Here is a 25504-nt window from a genome sequence, read left to right as displayed (position 1 = left end):
ACATGGTCTACATGATGGCCCCAAAACTCCATAAACCTTGAGCTGCATTCCATTCAGAGAATACTGTTTCATTATGTCTGCCTATAAAATTTTTTTTGATATCTTAGTATACTGCTGTGTAATATGCATCCAGGGAAAAACTTCCATGTATACTTATGTGGTTATTCAAATCCTGGCTTGATTTATCTGTTAGAATTTTATCTACATCCTGATTTGCCATAGGACTGACATAAGGCAATAGGACCTTCCTAAAACTCTCCCAGGTAATGACTTTCAGCCTAGAACAGCAAATAATTACCATTCCTGAGGTATTATGATGGCTGATATCATTTTAGATATACTACTTAAGTGATCTAATTTAATTCCCACAATAGCTTTGGATGTAACAAAAATTTTGTTATTCCCATTCCAAAGATGAGGAAAGACTTTGAGAGATTAAATGATGTTTTCCAGCCCCTCACAGGAATATTCATAAATAGCCCTAGAATGCACACTCAGGCCTCTTTCATGCAAAAACCTCTCCTTTCTTAACAACTGAATAGAGTAATTTTCGTAATTCCAAGATGGCCTCAATGTCTTTTGCACAGACATCACTTCATCTATGTACTTTTTTTCTTCCCTTGACCTTGGTTTCTCTATAAACATCTACTATTCCCAAAAGGATCATAATCTAAACTGGTCAGCAATCCACTGGCAAGTGTATAAGGGTAAACACACCCAGAGGGAAGAAGTGGGATAGCATAATTACAACCTGAAGGAAAAGTCATGTCCTATATTCTAGCCCATAAGCCACAAATAGTCTACAATGAAAAACAGAAAAAGCCTTCCCTAGCTACCTCTAACTCCATGAGAAAATGTAGCCCTACCATGAAGTAGCCTGGATGGCACTGGTACCTGTCAGAGAGAGTCTGTGTTTTCTGTGAAAGCTGAAACACCATAAAATTGCTCAACTGTATATCCCCTTGGGGGATGTCAGCCAAGCAAACCAATGAACAGGTTGAATCTCTGGCAAGTCTTAATCTATATCGGTGAAAATGAGGCAATCACCAGGGAAGGTAGCATGAAGAATGCCTAGCTTTCAAGGTTGAGAGACCTTAGAATTGGGTATCAAGGAAAGTTGAGATGTTCTTTAAATACTGAAGAACACGGTAATTTGCCTTGCTTGAAGGAGACTTTAACTGGATATGGATAATTTATAGGAATAAAGATTACACAGTTGTTCAAGTACATTTCTATAAGAATATATGCACATGTAGCCCCATGTTAAATTATAAATTATATAAAGAGTTTATTCCATGCTTATTAATAGTTTTTTTTCCAACAATTATTCTTCCTCTTATGACGTTTTAGCATCTTGGGTTTTGGGAAATCTCTTTTCCCCTGACCCCAGTAATTTGCTCTCTCTATCTCATCTTCAAAGCTCATCTCAACAAACAATTGATTCAATGATTTTGATCTTGAATGACCCAAGTCTACTTGCAACTAAGATATAATAAAAATCTCATGATAGCTAAAGAAACTATACATCCAAGGAAAAAAAGTCTGCATTTTAGTTTGTCTCTAGATTCTAGGAGTGAATATTTTAAGACTTTCTTATTATTTAGCAGAGACCAATCACAGAGAGAGAACTGCAAAGTGGGCTGTTTTCTGCAGTGCTTAGATCAAAATACCTACTAACTAAAATCTTTGCAATGCCAAACTACTCAGCATGCCTCCTTATCTTGTTGCTTCCTCCCAATGTGCCCATTCTTTTCATGTTTCAAACCCTGGTTATACAACTCAACAGCAAAAAAGCCAACAACCCAATGGAAAAATGGACAAATGACCTGAGTAGACATTTCTCAAAAGAAGATATACAGATGGCCAACAAGCACAAGATGCTCAATATCCCTGATTATTAGAGTAATGCAAATCAAAACTACTATGAGTTACCACCTCACACCAGTCAGGATGGCCATCTTTAATAAGTCTACAAATAACAAATGCTGAAGGGGGTGTGAAGAAAAGGGAACCCTCCTGCACTGTTGGTGGGAATGTAAATTGTTACAACCACTATGGAAAACAGTATGGAGGTACCTTAGAAAACTATACATAGAAGTACCATATGACCCAGCATTCCCACACTTGGGCATATATATGGACAAAACTTTCCTTGAAATAGATACATGCACCTGCATGTTCATTGCAGCACTATTCACAGTTGCCAAGACATGGAAACAACCTAAATGTCTATCAACAGATGATTGGATTAAGAAGATGTGGTGTATATATATATACAGTAGAATACTACTCGGCCATAACAAAAGAACAAAACAATGCCATTTTCAGCAACCTGGATAGAGAAAGACAAATACCATATGATATCACTTATATCTGGAATTTAATATATGGCACAAATGAACCTTTCCACAGAAAAGAAAATCATGGACATGGAGAACAGACTTGTGGTTACCAAGGGGAATGGGGAGGGAGTGGGATGGATTGGGAATTTGCAGTTAATAGATGCAAGCTATTGCCTTTGGAATGGATTAGCAACGAGATCCTGCTGTATAGCACTAGGAAATATATCTAGTCACTTACAATAGAGGATAATGTAAGAAGAAAGAATGTATATATGTATGTGTGACTAGGTCACCTTGCTGTACAGAGGAAAATTGACAGAACACTGTAAATTGGCTATAATGGCAAAAATAAAAATCATTCTAAAAAAAACTGGTTACAAAGGCAGATTTCCCTTACATAACCCACATCCTTAAGCCCATAAATGGCTTCCCTCTCCTATCCATTCTTTTTGTTCATTAAGACTTAATTTCTCACCATAAGAATTCTCATTAATATAATTTAATGTGTTTTTTCTCTCTACTTTTTCTTTCACTATAGTCTAGCAAATCTAAGCATGACTTTTTTCTCATTTTTCTTCTTCCAAGTTGGGGTATACATAAATACCAAGATTTTTTAAACAGTATTTTGGAAATACTTTCAAAGTAAATAGAAGTTTAGTTTAATTTGAGAAAGAAAAACGTAGAGCACTCACGTACTTATATCCAATAACAGGAAGAAGAAGAGACACAATGATAATAATAGTATTCACCTCCACTCAATATCTCACCTCTTACCCCCAACAGAAGTGGTAAGGAAGGAAGGGAAGAAAAGACATTTACATAATTTGGGTGGGGCCACAGGTAATTTAGTAAGTATGATCATAAAGGTTTCAACTGGAGGAAGCATGATATGAAAGCATAAACACTTCTATTTTCATTTTTGAAAGGTAGTAGGTTGAATAATGAGTTTATGTGTTTGCCTAATCCCAAATTTGCAATTAACAGATGAAATGTGACTACAGATAAAAACAGTCTGTTTAGAGTATAAAAAAGAATGAAGATTAACCTTAGACAGAACAATCCTAATGGCCATCAGACAATTTATTCCACCTTTCAGACTCGACAAAACACCAAATGTCAGAAAGAGCCAAAAAAAGTCATGAATCATTTAGATGCTTCTAGTACATTTGGAAGTCCCCTGTCATATAGACAAATTATTCAGATGTCAAACAAATTTTTCAGTTTCCACTTGAAAGCTTTGTGTCGCCTAGGTCTAGTCAACACTGGATTAATCCCCCCCCCAACATTATAAAGATCATATTACTGAAAACACTGTTGTTATACACTATGGTCTATAGAAGGTATTTAATCTAATATTCTAATTAAGTGAGGTATACATCCAATTGTGCACAGTATTGATTTTGCATCATTATGTTTACTCATTTCTCCGTTTATGTCTTATCACACATTCTCCGCAAAATCTCCTTAAGGAAGAGGCCCAAACTTCAGCATCCTCACACAATTTGTGTCATTTTAGTAACATGTTTTACATGTATTATTCTTCATTAATAGGTGCTTATTGGATGGTTGAATATGCAATATCTGGATGACCAATATGCAAAGATCTATACTGCAAAGAAAAACTACACATGAGGGTATCCAGCATAAGTGTGAATTTCTTGATCATACTGAAGACATTGTAGGGTTTTGTGGTACCTCAAAGTCATAATTTCAAATGTTGAAGGTTACTAAGTATAAAATTGGTTAATGCTATTTAACAGAGTACCAGGTGACAAGATGGTAGAACACATCACATCCCTGTGTAACACTTGCCACAAGTTTCAGTATCTTTAAGAAAAGACCAAATTCCACATATGTATTGATATGGCTTATTCCCTGCCATTCTCTCTCTACTTGCAGCCTCAGCTCACACATTCATCCCATTCTCTGCACTTTATGTATTTCTTCTTTTTCACATCCTTAGAAGTACCAGTATTTTTCCTGCTATAAGCTCTTCCATGCTATGTTTCCATCAGAAATTCTTCAATCTGTTCTTCCCCATCCCAAACCAACCAACATCTACTCATCTTCTGAGATAGCTTCTGCCTTTAATATGAGTGAAATTCCTTGATTATATGTCCTTACATCTCTTGGAACATTTACTGTATTCATTATGCATTCATAGGAATAACGTTGACTTTTCTCCCACTATACTTTAAGCAGCATGAAAGCAGTGTTTCTTATATGGTTGGCTCACTGTCAGATCAACAGTGCTTAGCACAGTGCTCAGCATCTGATCAGCAGTGCCTAGCACAGTACTTAGCAGAAGGGAGTTGCTCAGTAAGTATTTGTGAATAAATGAATAATGATGTGATTTTTTTTTTGCCTTTGAAATTTGGTATACACACACCAACACACACAGACAAGCATATATGATGCCTATACTCGTGGGTTTGTTTTTAATTTGGAATTCTGATGCAATATTATATACAAGTCTTGGTGAGTATCAAAGTATATTTTAAATAGTAGGTGACTCATTAACTTGACATTATGATGTGTGACTGGGTCACTTCGCTGCCCGGTATAAAAGTGACATAACATTGTAAACCAACTATAATGGAAAAAATAAAAATCATTTAAAAAAATTAAAAAAGAAAATCCATAGTAATTCTCATCCTCTAATCCCAAGTACTGTTTTCTTAATCAAACATATCATTTTAACATGTTTACTCATTACTATGCTAATAGTTAAATATGATTCTGATGGAACTTGTCAGAGATTTAGGTCTATGTGAAAATGACTTTCATGCTCCCAGCTACAATATGAACTAATATTCATCAGCGAGAGCATTCAAGGCAACATGACCTCTTCTGGATTCAAAAATCAATGAAAATGTCAAATACTGCTGGATGGACATGCAGGAAGGAATATATTCTTGTCTCTACTTCTCTTGTCCTGCAAGACTTATGCTCTTGTTCCATTTTCTGAACAATCTAGTAAAATTCAATTTACTTTTTCAATTTGTCTCCAGCCAAGCTTCCTTCTGTCAGCTCTGCAGACATTTCAATGCTGGCCACGTAAAGTAACAGGAGAAGGACATCGAGAATGAAATTACCTGTGCATTTGCGATCTGTGTCTTCTTTCTTTGACCCACTAATCGTCAACTTGCAGTTGAAGTTTTCCTCCCAGTATTCGGCAAACCAGACATTTCTTCTGTTGTTTTCAAGCGTGCGGGACGTAAAATAGGCATCGAACCCTAAACAGAGTTAAATGAAAAGGTCATTGCTTGCGGGGCACTGCTGGAACATTTGAAAATAATAATACCAGTGATGGCTTTTCTTTGTTTTAGTAGATTGGATGCTCTTTTGTGTCAATAAAAAAAATGGTGGGGGAATCTAATGCTAACCTATGGCAAAATCCCTAGTTCAATATGTCAGGCATGACATGTGTGGCCGACAAATGACATTTCCCAGTGAAATATGCATTAGAGACCTTAGCAGTGACAGAGTAATCACAGCATCCCTTGTTTCACCAAAGAGCTAGACCAGGGACAAAGCGTCTTCAGCATCACCAAGATAGTAAGTGGTCATTTTAGTGCTTACTATGAACCAGGCTCTTTGCATTACATAGAACCTTTCTTTCATTCACCTCAACAGCCTATCTGGTAGTTGCTATCATTTCCATTTTGCCAATGAGAAAAAGAGAGTCTTAGAAGAAATCATAAAGCACCCAAGTTCAACTGCTATGTCATATTCTGCATCCCTAACCATGTGAGCTACTTCTCTGTCATTATCATTTTAAGAGCCCTCTTGCATTTAGTAAAGACGCATCATGTAAATGACTTTCCAGTCAAAAGGGAAGTGAGTTTCTGAAGAGGCCATAGATAAACTGACCCTAACATAATCTTAAGTGTTCATAAAGAGTAGTAGATGAGCAGTCCCATGAGACCAAGTCCCATGTGAGTTCCCACTGCTGCTCAGTGGGTTTAGGACCTGACATTGTCTCTGTGAGGATGTGGGTTCGATCCATGGCCTTGCTCAGTGGGTTAAGAATCTGGAGTTGCTGCCGTGTAGGTTGTAGATGCAGCTCAGATCCATTATTGCTGTGGCTGTGGTGTAGGTCTCAGCTGCAGCTTCAATTTGACCCCTGGCCAGGAATTTTCATATGCTACAGGTATGGTCATAAAAATAAAAAGAGAGAGAGAGAGAATAAATCCCCAGGAAATGTCTAGCTACCTCTTTTGGAAGATGCAGCTTTAAATGTTCCAGTGGAGTCCAAATGTCCTTCGAGAATCAGACTAGATTAACTATTCCAAGGGTTGGCCTTGAATTCCATCTCCACTAGTTTCTCTAAGTTATGAACAGCTACACCCTGGACAATATTTATCTCCCTTTTATTTACTTGGAAGATGAAGATGACACCACCTACTTGCCTCATAGCATCTTGTTCGTAGCCATGGGAAGACTTTGGAAACTCACCGAGTTTAAGGTCAAGAACCACAGAAAAAGAAGGACCTATTTTCACATTGTTAAAATTATTCAAAGTTAACTTTAAGGCCATAAGAAAAAGATAGTGCCCAACTCTAAACTTCACAAAAGGAGCACATCAAGTAAATTTCATTTACCACTACATTCATGGCTTGACATATAGTATTCTATGACAAATGGAAAGTTTGAAACAAGTGAGAGGAGAACAAAGAAAAGAAAGCATGTAAAGCACTGGAGATTATATACTATTTTAAGGAAAATAAAAAGAGCATTATACAACTCTTAGGTTATTTTTTAGGCTGTTTTCAGAACATGATTCTTGACCTGGTATCCAGCCAAATGTCCTTTTATATCATCTGCCTTCACTGATTTGAGATTTATCAAGCCGTAGCTTCTAATCTGATTCTGGTATCAATACTGATAGATCCATCTGTCTGGCTGGAAGTCCTCTCCCACTTCACTCTTCTCCCATGACCCTGGCTTCAGATGACTGTTGAGTAGAATAATGATTCCTAAATAAAGAGGAATCTTTGGGGGAAAAAGGCAAGTTCCCCTGAGTTTCCGGGAATAGTAAGTGTATGCACTTGCTCATGTACCTATGCACATACACTCACACTGATGAATAATTAACTTTTCTATGCATTGCTACCCCCATCCCATGCAAGGTTTTTGAAAAAACCAACAGTGACATTTCCTGTGACATTGGTGGCCCCTGATGGACGATGCTTCCTGGGCTCCATACCTGTGTGTTGTCCCCTTTTACACAGCCTGCCTCTTCATTCATAGGACATTGGCAGGTGCGATGCAAGCAGAGGCTGGAAAATCCTTTACTCACTGTGCCTTGCCCTTGTGAGATTCCTTATTGGAAGCAGCCACCACACTCTCAGAGGAGTGACTAGGGGATGGGAAATCATGTGGAGAGAGAGGCACCAGCTCGACCCCAGCCCTCTCAACAAAGCCTTTGCAGACTCTGCAGCCCTCTGGCTGACTGCAATAGAACCACTCAGCTCAGATCAGCTCCTATTGCAGAAATCTGGTGACTTGTCCTTTAAACCACCAACATTTGAGTCAGTTTGTTTTGCAGCCACAGATGATCAAAATATTTCTTCATTAGCAGAACACACCGAGTCCCTCTATGCAACCTCCAAACAATACATTCTTAAGGAAAAAGGGTCCTCAACAAAACTCAAATAGACATCAACTCTTTGGCCACATGCCACAGGTCTGAACCTTAGACCAGATGCAGAACAGGAACTACTAAAATCGTTCCAATTAGAGCACCAATATCTACATACCTCCGCTCCTAAGAAAATATCTTCAGAGGAAACCTCATCACTAAAAAAGCCCATCACGTAAAAACACCTCTGTCTCCAGCCTGTGTCTGCCAGAAATACAAAAAAACATACTGCTGAAGGAAGGACTGCATGCAGCTAACATGTTGGTAGGTGATGGTGGTGCACTTAAAAGAGAAAAGGAAGAGAAAGGAGCAAACCCCTCGTAAGTGAGAAGCAACAGATTTCTGGAAAGCCTGAACAATGACAGGAAGTGGATGAGGAGCAGACTTTCCCAGACAGAACCTCTGTCCTTTTACTCACACTCTCCGCTTCCTTCTCCTTCTCCTCTTCCTCAGAGCAAGGGCTCATTTGTAAGCTGATTTGGCCTTCACTTTCCCAAGAAATGCTCAGTCAGATTTCCTGGGCATCTCATAAGATGTAAATTTTGGTTCCAGAGGTTTGGGCTGAACCAAAGAGGCTGTGTGTTTAAAATGCCCCAGGGCCACACAAGTAGCTCAAGCTTTGAGAAGCAGGGCTTCTCCAATTCTGGCTTTTAAATAAGACCCAGGTGATGTTGCTATTACCCAGGGCTCTAGAGAAAATCCTGAGCTTTTGCAGCTGGGATTTAAACAGTTCCAGCCCAGTCTGTTAAATCTCAGCATTGTCACCTTCTAAGCCTCCAATTTTTGCCTTGGTTCAGTTGATAGAGCCTTCACTTTGCTTCTACAGTGAGAGTTTGGCTTAATACCCTGCTCAATATGATAGGAACCCTGCCTTACATCCTGCAGCCTGTGGATGTTTGGGGTAGGTGGAAGGTGCTGTGTGATGCATGGATGAATTTTACTGGTGCATGTGCTCCATCTGTACAACCCTGGGCTTTGCTGCTTGGGATTCCTTTGCATCCTTAAAGTCTACGTTACTCGCCTATTTCTCTTTTATCACTCTGTTCCTCCCCTATTTCTCTCTTATCACTCTGTGCTCCCCACTCAGTAATTTCAACCCTGGCTCAATGTTTTGGGGTTTCTAAGAAGGTAACTTGATATACCCTTGTGTCTTCACTACCTCTTCTGAAAGCCCATGGCTTTGAGGAGAAACTCAGAGCCCACAGCCAGGTACCAACATAACATATATTGGCTTTTTGGTATTTTCCTAGAGACTTGAACTGCCAACCTGTAGGATAAGGGCACATTCTTCCTGTCAGTACCAAAGCCAAAGTGTAGTAGTGAACTAGACATCAGAATCACAAGGGTGGGTTTCAACTGCATGAACTTGAGCAGATGATTCAGTTCATTTTTTATCATCTATAAAGTGGTGTTGATATCAATACCTACATCATAGGGTTGTTATGTGAATTACTAAAACTATTATTTATAAAGCATTCAGCATTGTACCTGATAAAGTAAAATACGAACTATTGGTTCTTCAGTAAACACAGGTATCCATTACTATTTAACTGAGCACCTACTCTGTGCCAGACCCTATTCTCTGCACTCACAAATCTTAGGATGAAAACATACTTGACTGACCACAGGATTTAGAGCCATCCTGGTGGGGAAAACAGACTTGAAAAAGTATTCAAATAAGTATAACATTACAACTGTGGTATCTTCCATGAAGGAAGGGTACATGGTATTTTGTGAGCACAGAGATAGAACTGTGATAGGGAATCAAAGAGGGCTGCCTGGAGGGAGCAGACATAATGATGAAACATGGGGAAAACAGGTTTGAATTGGGAGTGGGGATGTGGAGAGATCGAACATTTAGTCAGATGTTACAGCTATGCCTTATAGATACTAAAATCATTCTTGCATTATAAAATATATTAGGCCTCAAAATCAGCCCACATAAATGGACTATCTTCTATGTATATGAAAACTAGTGTTGCTTCTAAAATTCTAATAAACTCCAATGTATGGACAAATATATGAACAAATTAGTCTTCTAAGTAGTTGTCAAAAATCCTGATATCAGATTTATATTTGGTGATATAAAAATTTGCACCAATAGTTAGATAAATAATAAGCATTATACATATATATTTTTGTATTATGTCTCATAAATCCTAGGATATAGGACTATGCACATTTCAGAGGTAGAAACTAAGGCTGAGAGAGGAACTGGGGCCCAAGTCTGGCTAGTTCCAGACCTTGGTTTTTGCTCCCATATTGTAGAGAAGTGATTAACACAACTGGGTAGGTATCAGAATCACCCAGATAGCTGAAAACACAGAGGCCAAGCTCACAGAATAAGGTCAGATCTGGTCCTTTTTGTTTTTTCCCTAAGTTTATTACAGGTTATATAGCCTAGGAATTTCATTTACTTATTTTTTAAGGATCAGCCTATTTAGTACAAGATGCACAGTTTCCAAAGTGCAACAGAGTCATAAATATAACCAGAAATAAGAATTACTCTAAATCTAATAATAAATGCATGTGTGTGTGTGTGTGTGTGTGTGTGTGTATGAAAGTTAATGGATTCATTCTTTTCATTTCTACTAGAGCTCATGAGAAAAGTGATCTGGATACACATCCATTTATTATTAGTTAAATTATCTGGTTTTAAGAGACAAAGGTTTCAGTTCAGAGAAAACAGAATAAGAATTACATGAAGGGAGAAAGGTCATTCTTTTACGTGGAGCTGATAAAATTCTTAGTATTAAATTGTTGCTTTTGTCGGACAGATGATTTCAATTTCAGAAATTAATCTCCGTGTGATTCTAAGGTGAATATCCCATTGGTTACAAGTTGAATAATACTCCTATAATCTTGGAAGTAAACTTAGATCAGAACAGAAATAATAAGCAGGATTTTAGCTGGTACTGCAAAACTACATTTATCTGGTTCTTTGCTCTTTTAACTGAGGTGCTTCCTTCAAACTCCTGAAATTTGTGGTCTAGACAAGTGTGTGCAAATCAATAGACACATAATTCATCCTGGCGGTATGTGTGGGGAGTGACCTTTCCAGCTGAAAAGGAAGAAAGCTCTCAGGAGCGTATGGCATGAAAGGAAAACTATCAGAGTGTCAAGAAGGGGGGTTTTAGAGGTCACAGCTGCCTGCTTGGCCAGGGTGAAGGAAGACTGACAGATACTAATGGGGCTTCATGAGGCTTCAGAAAGTGACCAGTAGCCCTGATTGCTGCCTTATCCACACAAACCAGGCATTGCAGGTTAGAAGATCCATGGCAGCCAAAGTGGCAGGGATTATCCAAGGCTTCCTATGCATCAGCCTGTAAAGGAGAGGATCTTAACTCTTCCTGATCTGCCTCTGACTCTGGAAGGAGGTGGTCAGGATTCAGAAATGCAGCTCCTGGCACATCCAAGGTATGTGATACCAACAGAATAGATGAATGAAATGATGTATGAAAAAGAAGAAAAGGAGAAAAAACAGATAGGGAAAGAGAGGGAAAGGGGGGAAGGAGAGGGAGAGGGGGAAGAAAAAGAAGGTAGTTTAGGACAGGAGACAAAAGGAAGAAGGGAAGGGGAGAGGGAGGAGGAGAGGGGAAGGAAGAGAGGAGACAGAAGAGGAAGAGGAAGGGGAGGAAGGAGGATGGAAGTAGGTGGGAAAGAAGGGAAAAGATAGAAAGGAAGGGAGTGGAGGGGAAGGGAGAGGAATAGGATAGGAGTGGAGGGAAGGGAGTGGAGGGAAGGGAGTGGAGGGAAAACAGAGGCATGTGACATTGATAAGCAGAAGCAGCAGAAAAATCACTTTCCCTGCTATTGAGAGGGTAAATCAGAACAAAAGTATTTTGAAAGCAAGGATTTGTCTCATGCCCTTTTCTATTTCTATAACTCACTGTATTTGGTTACACTGTGTCCCCTAAAAGAGATATCCATCTCCTAATCCTGTGAACACGTTAGTATGACCTCATTGGGAACATATTTGGACATAGTCTAAGAAGTTATACTGAAAATGTAGTAAAGACTCTTGAGACAAGATCATCCTGGATTATGTGTGCCCGGCTTAAATCCAATGACTGGTATCCTGAAAAGACACACACAGGAGAGGGAAGCACAGGAAGAGGAAGCCATGGAAAAGGCTGGGTGGGTGGAGCTGGAGGCAGAGATGCAGCCACAAACCAAGGGACCCTTGGAGCCCCCAGAAGCTACAAGAGATAGGAAAGATCCTCTCCTAGCAACTTTGGAGGAAGCAGGGCCCTGTCAATACCTTCATTTCAGACTTTCAGTCTCCAGAACGGTAAGAAAATCAAGTTCTGTTGTTTTAAGCCACCAAGTTTGTGGCTATTTATTATGGTAGCCCCAGAAAATGAATACAACCACAATAAATAAAAAATTCCATGTTGGCATCCCTTTCTACAGCTTCTCCCATCTGAATGATATTTTTTGTTTCCCAGATGTGATATACTGATGGTTTTTGGAATATATTTAACCTATAGACTTGCCCTTTCTGTTTTGCTGCAGAATACTTTATTTTAAAAGATCAGGAGATTTCATTTGAGAGGGCAGATTTCTAGCTTCCCTTGTAATAAAGATAGACGGTCTGGGAACACAGACCCCATTCCCATGTGGCAGCCATCAGCAGGTGCTGAAGAACATCTATTTCTTCCGGTGGCCTGAGCACTTCTGTTCATAGCAGCCCCTTACCATCTCTGAATGTTTCCATTCTCGCCTCTTTTCTCATGTGTAAGATGTATGGGGTTGTTACAGTGAGATTTCCACCACTGAGAAATGCATCTAACACAATTTGCCTGCAATTTTAGTGATATACAAACTCTACTGAAATGAGAAATATTATCCCAGGGTCCTAAGAAAGTATCCTTGACAAAGCTACTGTGAAAGAATGAAATGTAGAAGAACAGCAGGATATAAAATTGAGAGAAATCATCTATTTTCATATACACAAATAAAATCACTTATAAGATGTGTAGAAGTGACAACCGTAACTAAAACAGTTACCAAAAAAAAAAAAAAAAAAACCTAGGAATAAGTATATCTTTCCATTTAGTTAGGTTGCCTTTTGTCTATCATTAGAGTTTTAAGATTTTCCTTATTTCCATTCCCTTGAAGCTAATTTGTAAGTTTTCTATGATCCTAATAGAAAATATTAACATGTTCTTTTTCAAGAGCTAGATGAGCTTCTTTTAACATTCATATGGAGAAAATATAAAGGCCCAAAGAAATCTGAAAAAGAAGAGCAAGTATTCTAGTGTTGGGTGATGTTGACAAAGGGAGGTGAAGAATAGGAGGACAAATACTACCAGCTATGATACTGTGATAACAGATTATAAATCTCCAGGAATAAAAAGAGTAATTTTGACACAAGACTGGGGAGGTCTATGCGCCATTTGAATAAAACACAGAATCCAGAAATAAACCCAGCTGCACATGAGAATGTCATATAATAGAGAATGAATTTAGCATTTCAAGTCACTAGGAACAGTGCCGTTTTAATAATAATCTAACATCAACCAGTTGGATAACATGTTGAGTCACAAAGTTGAGAGTTCCCCAGGTGACATCTGAAACTAGCCCCCATACACAGGGAGGAGAGACCAAAAAAAGAGAGAAAAAGCATTCCGTATTGGTAAGGGGTGGTTATAATAAGCAAGAGAACTCACATACAAGCCTGGTCTTGAGTGGCCCTCTGTCAGAATCTTAAAAGTTTACGTAGAGGACCTAAAATGGTCTAGTCACTTATTTCAGCCACATAGCCTTAGCTTCTAAAGGCTACTTCCTAGGAAAATGGCTCCTACTGAGGGAATGGTAGGTCCAGCTTTAATGTCAACCAAAGATCACATCCTCTCAATGACCTCCTGCAACAGAAATTACAATGATCAAATTGGATCCCATTGGAAGTTTAACATTGCATTAGACCACAAGAAATGTGGGAAGCATTTCATGGATTTAACCATAGTTAATAATGAACCTGGAGTTTCCAGTCTCCATAAGAGAGTGAATTTTGCACAGCTCTAAGAACTGGGGATTCTTGGCTTTAGGACCCTTTGGCTTGAGACCCCCCAGCTTCAGGATGTCTTCTGTGGGTTTGGGTATCATGTGGCATGTTCCCCAGTACCCTCTGTCCTTGTCCTGCCTGTACTTGGGCAGTGCTACAGGCAGCCAGCTCTTTGTCTGCTTCTCTCCAGAAACGTCCAAGTTCCTGGCAGACAAAGACTGTGCCCTCCTCATCTCCGCCTTCCCAATTCAAGTTTCAGTAAACATTTATGGAAGTAAATTAAAGTTGGAGACATGTAAATCAGTTTGGCAGGAAGATCATTACTGATCTATTGGGACAAATTTAGGCTCTCAGATGCACCCACAAATTTGATGGCTCTATCTGTTGATGAGAGTGGTGGAAACCAGCCATTATTTTTGAGAAAACAAATAAGAATTATTGCTATGGAAATTATTCCACCAAGAACAAAAATCCCATGGGGAGTGTTTATGGATGAGGTAGAGGGAATAATGTTTGCAATATTATTCTGCAAAATGCCTCTAAAGGGCTGTAGCATATTATATAATGCTAGAATGCCTGCCATTTTTCATTCCTTTAAACTGCCTGGGAAACAGAAGGGCACTTTCCATAATCTGAATATACTTACATGCGAATGAATATGAGTATCAACAGCACATATTAAATTCATAGTTTAATGGTTAAAATGGTTGAAAGTAGACTCTGGAACTTGAGGGTGCAGTGTTACTTGACAGCTAGATGACCACGAGCAAATAACCTAATCAGTCTAAGTTGTGCAGTCTACAAAATAGGGAAGATGATAAAATCTACTCTACAGGATCAATATCAGGCTTAGATGTGAGGATGTATGCAGTGTTTAAAACAATGTATGGCACATATTAAGAGTATAAATATTAAATAACTTAACAGGCACACATAAGGTGAGAAAGAAAGAACAAGAAGAGGAAATTAGGAAAATTTGACGTTTAGCATTAGGAACAAAGCATGAAATACCCAATTATTAAGATCCTGGCTTTGAAGTCAAATGATCCTGACTTTGAATCCTTGCTTTGACAACTTCTACCTATTTCTCTGACTTATGCTGAGCTGATCTCTCAGGTTTCTATTGTTTGAGTTTTGTTATTGAACTGTATATCTGTTCACTTATTCTTTTTTTTCACTAATTTATTCACCTATTTTTTTTTCACTTTTTCCAGAAAATACTTAAAGTGGTACCTCCATTTTCTCATCTACAAAGTGTGGATGGAAGTACCTTCCTCACAGATGGATATAAAGGTTGAAAAATATTAAGGGTAGGCCAACTAATAACAAAGTTGCTGAGTAAATGCATCTTGTTAATGTACACAGATTTTTACTTAAAACATAGTTGATTTACAATTGTGATTTAAAATGTATAAGATGTTCATAAAAAATATTCAATTATATATATAATTTTTCCAGATTATTTCCACTGTAGGTTATTATAAGTTATTAAGTTTCCCTGTGCTATACAGTAGGTCCTTGTCTGTCTATTTTGTGTATAGTAATATGTATCTGTTTATCCCAAACTCCTAATTTATCTCTTCCTACTTTCTCCCTTTGGTAACCATAAGTTTGTTTTCTATATCTATAGTTTTAGCATCAGTTCCAGACACTAGAAAGTACCCGCTTTCCCTCCTTGAAAGCCCCTCATCATTTTCTTATGCCATGCACAGCCATGTAAATTTAGCAGCCTGAACATATGCTGATTTGAGACAGTTCAGGATGCAGAGGTAGTAGAGATAAAAGACAAAGGGCCATCCCTCTAATGGATACTTTAGGATATGGGAATTGAAGAAGCCACATTCCTGGAGGCCACAGGCTGCTTCTGCAGAGTGTGAAATGGGTGGTGGGTCAAGGTGTGGTGGAAGGTTCCAGCTCTTCTTCCTGCTAACCCACCCTCATTATGATGTTCAACTTTAAACAATGCTTTTGCTGCTTAAGTGTTCTGTACAAAACCCTAGTAAAGAACTTGACTCAGAAGCACCAATCAATAAGGTTACAGCACCATTCTTGAGCTTTGGCTTGGGTTTTTCATTGCTATAATTTCCTGCCTTCCTCCCCTCCTGTCTTCCTAATCTTCCCCTTCCTCCATCCATATTATGTTATTTTCAAGATATTCCAAATTTCCATATTTTTCTTTCCTTCCCAGTAACAATGAATATAAGAATCATGGTACTCAGTCTGTACAATATTGACTGCACCAATCTTAACCATGCAAGAAAATGGGGCTATGTAAAAAAAATTATAGAAAATGGACAAACTATTGGCTCTAGAAATTTTACTTCAAAGGACTTAACCTAAAGGAATGAGTATATGAATTTTTTTTAGAAAAGGTGTGTAAGAGTTCCCTTGTGGTGTAGCAGGTTAAGGATCCAGTGTTGTCACTGTAGGGGTTTGGTTCAAACTTTCACATGTTGTAGATGTGACCAAAATAAAAAAAAAAAAAAAAAGATGAGTAAACTGCTAGGTGATATTAAAGAATTATTAATTTAATCATATTGATGTAGCATGGTGATTATGTAAATAATTGGTTCTTATCAATTATAAATGTGTACTGAAATATTTTAGGTGAGAAGATCTAATACCTGGAATACAATGTCCCTTCACTATAAAAGTTCATAGGGGACAGTTAAACATGATTTGCAAACTATTGATGGCATTTCAAGGTAGGTTACCATCTCATGGGAGTTTATTATACTAGTTTCTCTACATTTATGGATGTTTGATAAATTCAGTAATAGGATGTTTTAAAAGTAGTTATAAAAATGATAACTTGAGCACTATTTGTAACAATGACAACTTAGAATCATCTAAGTTCTCATGCCCCAAATGCATGATTACATAATATTTATATGCTGTGGAGTTCCCGTTGTGGCGCAGTGGTTAACGAATCCGACTAGGAACCATGAGGTTGCGGGTTAGATCCCTGCCCTTGCTCAGTGGGTTAACGATCCGGCGTTGCCGTGAGCTGTGGTGTAGGTTGCAGACGCGGCTCGGATCCCGCGTTGCTGTGGCTCTGGCGTAGGCCGATGGCTACAGCTCCGATTTGACCCCTAGCCTGGGAACCTCCATATGCCGTGGGAGCGGCCCAAGAAATAGCAAAAAAAAAAAAAAAAAAAGACAAAAAAAAAATTTATATGCTGTGATAGTATATAGTCATTAGAATTTTACAGAGCAACCTAAATATCCATTGACAGAGGAGTGGATAAAGAAGATGTGCTACATATACACAATGGAATATTACTCAACCATAAAAAGAATGAAATAGTGGCATTTGCAGCAACATGGATGGCCTTAGAAATTATCATGCTAAGTGAAGTTAGACAGTGAGACACCAATGTCATATGCTTTCACTTATATGTGGAATCTAAAAAAATGAACTTCTTTGCAGAACAGATACTGACTCACAGAATTTGAAAAAAAATTATGGTTTCCAAAGGAGACTGGTTGTGGGGTGGAGGGGATGGGCTGGGGTTTTGGGATGGAAATATTATAAAATTATGTTGTGATGATCATTGTACAATTATAAGTGTAATAAAATTCATTGAGTTAAGAAATACAGTGACATCATCATTAGCTGAAAAAAAATAATTTAAGAGTATACCTAAAAACCAAGAATTAATGTTAATGTATTACATGAAAAAATTAAAAATACTTTGAAGTATTTTTTATATGTATAATACTCATCAAATATCAATAGTCAGTTATTACTGGAGGGTGGATGATGTTTATTTTACTTTAACTCAACCATGTTTTCTATTTGAGTATATATAGCTGTACGTAACATATATAAAGAAAAGCACATACATGTAAAACAGGTATTATATGTATTTTATGAATATAAATCATCAAAATATATCTCCATTCCTTATTCTATTCAGTCTCTTGCGAGTAGTAAAACTTTGTAGAAGAGCAGTTATGCTCTGAGGCAAGCTAATTCCTACTTCCGTGTATACCATATTTTCATAAATGTAATCTATGAATCTATTATTTATGACTATTTAAAGTAGGCATAGTAAATACATTCATGCCATTACTTCCTGCATCTATAACCATAGCAGACATCAACAATAAATCATGGTAATCAGTCCTAAGAAGACTGGTCTCCAGCTTTTTTACAGTTAGTTCTTTAGAAAGCTAATGTTGATCTGGCTTTTTTAAAAGATAAATTTATGTGCCATCCTTGATATGATTGAATATTTTTAAGAAATTGTTCCTGGGAATCTACTATATAAAGTACTATTCTTGAATATGAATATTTTAATAAATTAATGATAATACCATTGAATACTTGCAGAGTGGCTACTGTGCTTGAAGCTTTATCCTAAATGCTTTGCATGTATTTCACACATTGGACATAAAAATACCATTCTCTGCTCTCAAAGAACTCTCAGTACAATAACATCTCTCAGAAGATACTCAGGAAAACTATACTGTGCTTTTGCTAAATACAATCTGTTCACTATTTTCATGAAATAAACATGGCACATGGTAGGAATTGTCTTTATGGAAAACCAAGAATAACAGGATCTACTGAAATCATTGTTTATTGATTGAGCAGCTTCTTTGAATGAGAATGCCAAGATTTTCTTTTTTCTTTTTTTTTTTTTTTCCTGTAATTACCAAAAGAGTTTAAATTTTCTATGATTTTCTGCTAGGCCTCAAGAGGCCTCCTGGTAGGAGAGAAGGACCAGGTTGAAAGTTCCTAAATTTCAAATAATACACATCCTGCTGTTGTACTTCTACTGTTAGCAGGGTTGAGGCTCTTCTTTATGATTAGTAGATCTCAGGGAAGTTCCTTCTTTACCTTTTTTTTTTTTTTTAAAAAGACCTTTAAGAATCAATCATCTCTGTCTCCTGAATTTGAAGACCACATCTTGGTTTCCATACTTTTTATCCAAGAAGAAATCTGAAACTAAGTTCTCAGATAGGCATCTGGCCTTATTACCTAGCTGGAGAAGATCATATGAAATCGAAAACAATTATTGAGGATTTGCTAGGAAGTTTCCCAGATTAGATCTGTCTTTCATAAAAGATGGCCTTTAGATAAGGACAGTCCTTGCCAAGACCTTAGCTTTAGATGCATTTCCTTTGGACTGTTAACCACACACAGGTCCTCCTGTGTGTTTAGCCCCTCTTTCCAAGACTACCATCTGTTCTAAAGGAATATTTGCAAAGTTTATGTCTAGAACAGACTTCATATCCCTGGCTATACATGGAATGATGTGTAGAAGTGGGAAAAAAAAGTACCCCTATTCCCTGACTCCAAGGCAGAAGAACTAAATCAGAATTTCTGCTGGTGCATCTAGGCATCAGCATTTTTAACTTCTCAGGAGCTTCTGACATGCAATCCGTGTTGACAACACCTGCTCTAGAATATTATGGGGGTTGATCACTCATATGTCCATTTTACACACAGTCCCAGAAAAGTTGTCCAAGGGATATCAGAAACAAAAGACAAGGTCCCTTCACTTGAGGGTACCTATATTTGCTATATGTATCAGGATTACTTAGATAAAATCACATCCTCAAATGTCTCCTAAAACAGCAAATAAGGATTGAAGTATGTTGCCATAATTGATTGTATCTCAGTGCCAGACTTTGAAAATTGTTACTCATTATACTAAAGGTTTCCAAAATTTTGATTGATAATACCTTGCTATATATGGAATATACTGATTTTTTTTTTAACTTAACATCATACTAATAAATGTATGGACATAGTGAATGTATATAATGTATATATTGTTTAATGTTTTTTGAGTCATATTAAATTATCACTCTGACATCCATGCATGCATATGATTTTCCAACAATCACAATTTTAAATAAAAATGAATTTGACCCATAGGAAACAAAATAGTTCGACAAATGAAACTTACCCATTTTTCCAGTCAAAAACAGAGTGAAAGCCAGACAAACTTATCAGAGAATTATTCTGCATTGTGGAAGCTTCACAGTTTATTTTTAATAACTGTACAAGAGACGTGTTGCCTGGTTACCATCTTCATTTTGTACTATAATCTAAAAATGTCTCAACAACCAGAAGTTTTCAGTGAGCTCCACACCTAAAGTTATATAATCAGACATCTATAACAATCCAGAGGGAATTTTATCAAAATTATATTTCATTGTCATCTTAATCACAGATTTAGCCACTGCCTAAAGACTGGGTGAAAAAAAATAATGTTTTTAAGGAAAGATTTTAGTTATGCATATCTGAAAGAAAAAAAAAAAAAACTATGAACAAAGGGAAAGGAAAACCTGGCAAAACAATACTAGTATCATGAATATGTGACCATTTGCTATTTGAATTTCTGGAAATATAGAAGAAGAAAAATATGGAGACCAAGAAAAGCTTAAACTGATATTTAAAATGTTTTCTAATAATTTCATGACAAAGGTGACTTTCCTTTTACGGTATTTTCAGGTTTTAGTAAAATTATCTAACATCCCCACCTTTTGGTTCCTATTCAAGCAACTCCTAATGCCTTCTATTTTGACGTATATTTTTCTGTGTGTTATTTACTATATTGATAAGGACATTATACTTTCAGAAATGTAAAAACAACCTGAGAATAGATGTCACGTGTGAATAAATGTCTTCATATATAGATGAAGTTCAAAAAGCAAATTTTGGTCATTTCATTCTTTCACCACCCTGGTTACTAAGATATTTCTGAGGTGGAGACATTGCATTAGGTGCTGCAATAGGAAAGGTTATTTGTTCTGAACTCCTCTCTTCTGCTTGTGGGTTATTAGAGCCTATTTTCTAGAAATCTATTTACATATTCATTTGGATGCACTACGTGTCAATTGATTGAGTTAGGGCTGAGTACCTAACACAATCTGGGTCAACTGATTTCCATTCCTTTGGAACCCAAAATTAGAAATAATGAAATTTCAGTTTCAACTCAAACTGCTCCCTTTCACAGTGGAGAGGTAAACTGAGAAGTTGCCGAAAGGTGCCATGAAGATTTGGAGGTAGAAACAGCCAGTTTGCTTTGGAAAAGATGAAGTAAGCCAAGAGAAAAGAGACATGGATGTAAAAAAAATAAAATAAAATAAAGAAGAGTGTCTTACATTTTCTACAGGACTCAAGAATGTGGTGCGAATATATTTCTAACACCTAGGCATACTCCTTTCCTTGTATTCCCTAAGACATCTCCTTATCTAGAATAAATCACATACCCCCCCTTTGTGCTTAGACAAATCCCAATGGGTATCTGCCATTGATTGCCAACTATAAGGGTTGTAACTAATATTGATGTAGGGATAAGTCAGATGTGGATCTTATTCTCAAGGATATTGCCAAGAAGTAGGATACACACAGGCACATTTAACAAAAAGAGAAATTCAGAAGTTACAGAGATGAGATGATATATGTTTTTACAAGATAAAGCAAACATTCCTGGCTCTGGAAAAAGTAGACCAGAAAACAAATAGCAGAGCAGTGATAATCAATGTATTTGAACATTTCCAGCATGATAACCAACATTTTATTTTTTTTTCTTTAATTTTTTTCTAAGTAATTTGTGTTAAAGAAGCACAACTTCAATTTTCTGCCTTTTGGTTCAGACACAGAAATCCTTGTTTTTCTTTTGCAATGGAACACCATTGGAGGGAAAACTTCATGCTCTATATTTTAGCATAAGCAATGGGATGGACTTGGCATTCAAACCATATGGTGATGTACCTCAGAAAACAAAATATAGAACTGCCATATGTTGCAGCAATCCCATTCTTGGGCACGTATCCAGACAAAACCTTCATTCAAAAATATACTTACATCCCCCCATACTCATTGCAGACAAAAATATACTTGCACCCCCATACTCATTGCGCCCCCAACTCATTTACAATAGCCAAGACATGGAAACATAAATGTCTATAAACAGGTGAATGGATTAAGAAGATGTGATACATATACACAGTGGAATACTACTCAGCCATAAAAAGGATGAAATAATGTCATTTGCAGCAGCATGGATGGAACTAGAGATTCTCATACTAAGTGAAGTAAGTCAGAAAGAGAAAGGCAAATACAACATGATACCACTTTGGAATCTACTGTGTGGCACAAATGAACCTATCTACAGAAAAGAAACAAATTCATAGACATGAAGAACAGACTTATGGTTGCCAAGGGGGAGGGGGAGGGAAATGGACAGGGAGTTTGGGGTTAGTAGATGCAAACTGTAGCATTTGAAGAGGATAAGCAATGAGATCCTGCTGTAAAGCATAGGAAACTATACCAAATAACTTGTGATACAACAGGATGGAGGATAATGTGAGAAAAAGAATGTATACATATGTACAATTGGGTCACTTTGCTGTAGAGCAGAACTTGACAGATTATAGTTCAAGTATAATAAAAATAATCTCAAAAAACACAAAAATATGATGATATAATAAATATGGTCTCACTTTGATCATGATGTTTTGACAATAAATACAGTTAGCACTGTTTGCACTAGTGCCCTACTGATAGCTTTCCCATCCTCCAAGAAGCAGAAAACATATGAATTGCCAGGGGACAGTTTTTTGACCACTATGGGCACAGCCTGTGCTTGCTACCCAGGTTAGTGGCATTATCAAAAGAACACAATCCCATATCAGTCCCCAGGGATGGTGTTTTTTTGTCATCCATCCAAATTTCAAATATGTCTTGGAATAAATCAGAAAATGACATAATAGAGAAATTAATCACAGCAGAAATTAATTAAAGCTAGAGGCCCCATGGCAGAGAAATTATGAAAACATATAATACATAATCCTCACTCCAAGTCACTTTCAGTCTTTGAAGGTAGATAAGGACATGCAAACAACAATAACAGTAAGACTGAGTAATATTTATTAAAATTTATAAATTATTCTGCACTCAGAGTGTTAAATGTATTCTTTCAATCCTTACAAACATCCTATGAGTTGGCTATTATTATTACCCCTATTGTGTGAATGAGTAAACAGAAAGTAACATAGTGTAAAAAATTTGCCCACAGGCTCACAGTTAACAAGTGGAAACTGAACACATCTACCTCATTGCAAAGGGTAAGATTTTAACCACAATGCAAGAAGAAATAAGAGAAGAAAGCCATATAAAATTTTAAAGGTAGTCTATAAATGTTACAGGAATTCAGGGAAAGAAGGGCAATGCCAGGCTGGAGTTGTGTGCTTTTATACCATGGCAGAGATGTGATCTGAACTCAACCTTGAAAATGCAGACTTCATACACACTGGAAAAGTTAAAGAGAGCATAGTATAATAGCAGTAAGAAAGGGTGGTAATACTGCATGCATTTCTGGGTGATCAACAAACAAATAGATGTTTTATGCAGACCAGAACCTTATGTGAAGATACAGTGGAATCAGGCAGTGGAGGGTCTTAATACCAAAGAGTTTAGATATGATCTCACAAGCATTGTGAAATCATGGAAGGTAATTTCTTAAGAGCAGATACCGAGATGGCAGAAGGGCTTGAGGAGGACTGCACTAGCAAGACTGGGGGGAGGGTTCTCATTTGCTGAGTGACAACATGACAGATGCATCTATGTAATTGGTTACAATAATTCTTAACTCTGAAATGTCCATACTTGTATTTCAGGGAATACCTCTTCCAGCGCTGCCAAATGGAAAAGGCAGAGAAAATATCGTAGTCCTAGTCTGTTTTTGAAAACCCATACTCTTAACAACTCAATGTGAAAAGCTTTAAGAGACATTGGAAACCTATAATAAAACCAGTAACAATTAACCTGGTTGAGCATTTACTATTTCTAGGTACTATGTGATTTACATGAAATGACCTATTTAAACCTTCAAAAAGCCCTGACTTAGGAATTAACATTCTCTACATTTTTTCAGGGTGAGAAAAGCAAAGCAGAGGTAGCATGGGTCATTTGCCCATGGGGATGATCAATGCATTCTAGTCATTACTGGATGTGGTTAGATTTCATCCAGATTCTCTGGCTTTAAAGTTATGTCTTTGTGGTTCATCTCTGAGCCTTTCAAGTATAGCAGCTGTTGACCAAGAAATAAGAAGCATGAAAACTAGAGTAGAAAGTTTTACAAGTACATATGGAAAACAAGAACCTTCAGGAAGAAAAAAGAAAGACTCAGTGATTGAATCTAGAATTTGAGGAAAAAAGTTGGTGTGGATACAAGAATGGCTTGAGAGAATAATTGATTGACTGATTGAGGATTTATTTAGAAAGATGGTGTGATTTCCAAATCACCGTGCTTTCAGTGATGGTTGAATCATGAAGGAAAACGCTCTGAAGTGCAAAGCTACAGATTCAAAAGTAAAATGCATGTGATGTTTGGAACTGAGAGAAAAAGTACATTTAATAATTTTTTTAAAAAGAAAAATGTACACAAAAAGGAGAATAGCACATGAAGAAAGAAACAGTGAGGATGCCCATATTTAAAAATGTCAAAGAGAAATAAAGGAGCCATCAATGGAGATAGAGAGGAATTGTCAGAAAAATAGGAAGAGGCCATACATTGTATGAACTTGTGGAAACTTACAGTTCAGTAAGATCTAGAGTCAAGTCATGAGCATATGACTTGATACTCGCACAGGACTTCAAATTTAAAAGGTTCCTGTCCTTTGGCTCTCATGTCATTGCATTGAATTTTTTTTTTTTTTTTTTGGCTTTTTAGGGCTGCACCTGTGGCATGTGGAGTTTTCTCGGCTAGGGGTCTAATCAGAGCTGTAGCTGATTGCCTACACGATAGCCAAATACCAAGAATATGGTTAGCACACAGTAGGTACTCTGTAAAACTAATGCATTGAAGTTATTCTGAACCATATATCCTAGGTGGTTTCTCACTTTCAGCAAGATATTAAAATGTACTTATGGGCCAAGCCCCTCAATTTAAGATTTCTGAATATGCGGTCATTTTAAATTTAATTTCCACATGATAACCTGAAAATTTTTACAAGGCAATGGCCATCTTTGCACAGAATCTTTTCATTTTCTTCAACTTTCTCTCAAAGTTTAAGGCAGAAGCTTACTCACCACCTGTATATGTCCTAGATATTTTGGGTAAATTTAAAGCAAGGTTTCTCAGCCTTGGCAGTATTGAAACTGTGGCCAGTTAATTCTTTATGGTGGGGCTGCCTTATGCATTGTAGAATGGGTAGCAGCATTCCTGGTTTCTACCCATTAGATGCCAGCATCACCTTTTCCATCCTAAAGTGTGGCAAAGGTCTCGAGGTAGTGTCAAATGTTCAGTGGGAGCAAAAATCACTGTCAGGTGAGAACTACTGATTAAAACAAAACAATTCTACTTGATGGGTTTAGGCGGATGAATGGTATTTGCTTCATTGAATACAGGGCTTTCTTTTAATCATGTTTAAAATGAATGTAATAAAAATAGTGCCTAGTGTATGACACAATGTTTTTGTTTTCGTTTTTTTTTTTTTTTTTTTTTTGCAATTTAGAGCCATGCCCATAGCACATGGAGGTTCCCA

General features: G+C 37.2%; 1 protein-coding gene across 21 annotated transcripts in view; it reads right to left on the bottom strand.

Moving 5' to 3' along the window:
- Positions 1–25504, bottom strand: part of GRM7 (glutamate metabotropic receptor 7) — an 894437-nt gene that overhangs the window by 313764 nt on the left and 555169 nt on the right. For all 21 annotated transcript variants that reach the window (XR_014823664.1, XR_014823663.1, XR_014823654.1 and 18 more), the window contains exon 5: positions 5438–5578. Coding sequence is in view for 5 of the 21 variants with exons in the window: in XM_021071050.2 (XP_020926709.1) it covers positions 5438–5578 (141 nt within the window). In the remaining 16 variants the exon portion in view is untranslated. The remainder of the gene's footprint in view (positions 1–5437; positions 5579–25504) is intronic.

The sequence above is a fragment of the Sus scrofa genome, chromosome 13, assembly GCF_054392235.1.
Source record: "Sus scrofa isolate SSC_HxYL_T2T_F1_AM1 chromosome 13, Sscrofa_HxYL_maternal_Yorkshire_Landrace_v2.0, whole genome shotgun sequence".
Lineage (NCBI taxonomy): Eukaryota > Metazoa > Chordata > Mammalia > Artiodactyla > Suidae > Sus > Sus scrofa.
Note: the sequence above shows the minus strand (reverse complement) of the source record. Positions and strands in the feature narration are given on the sequence as shown.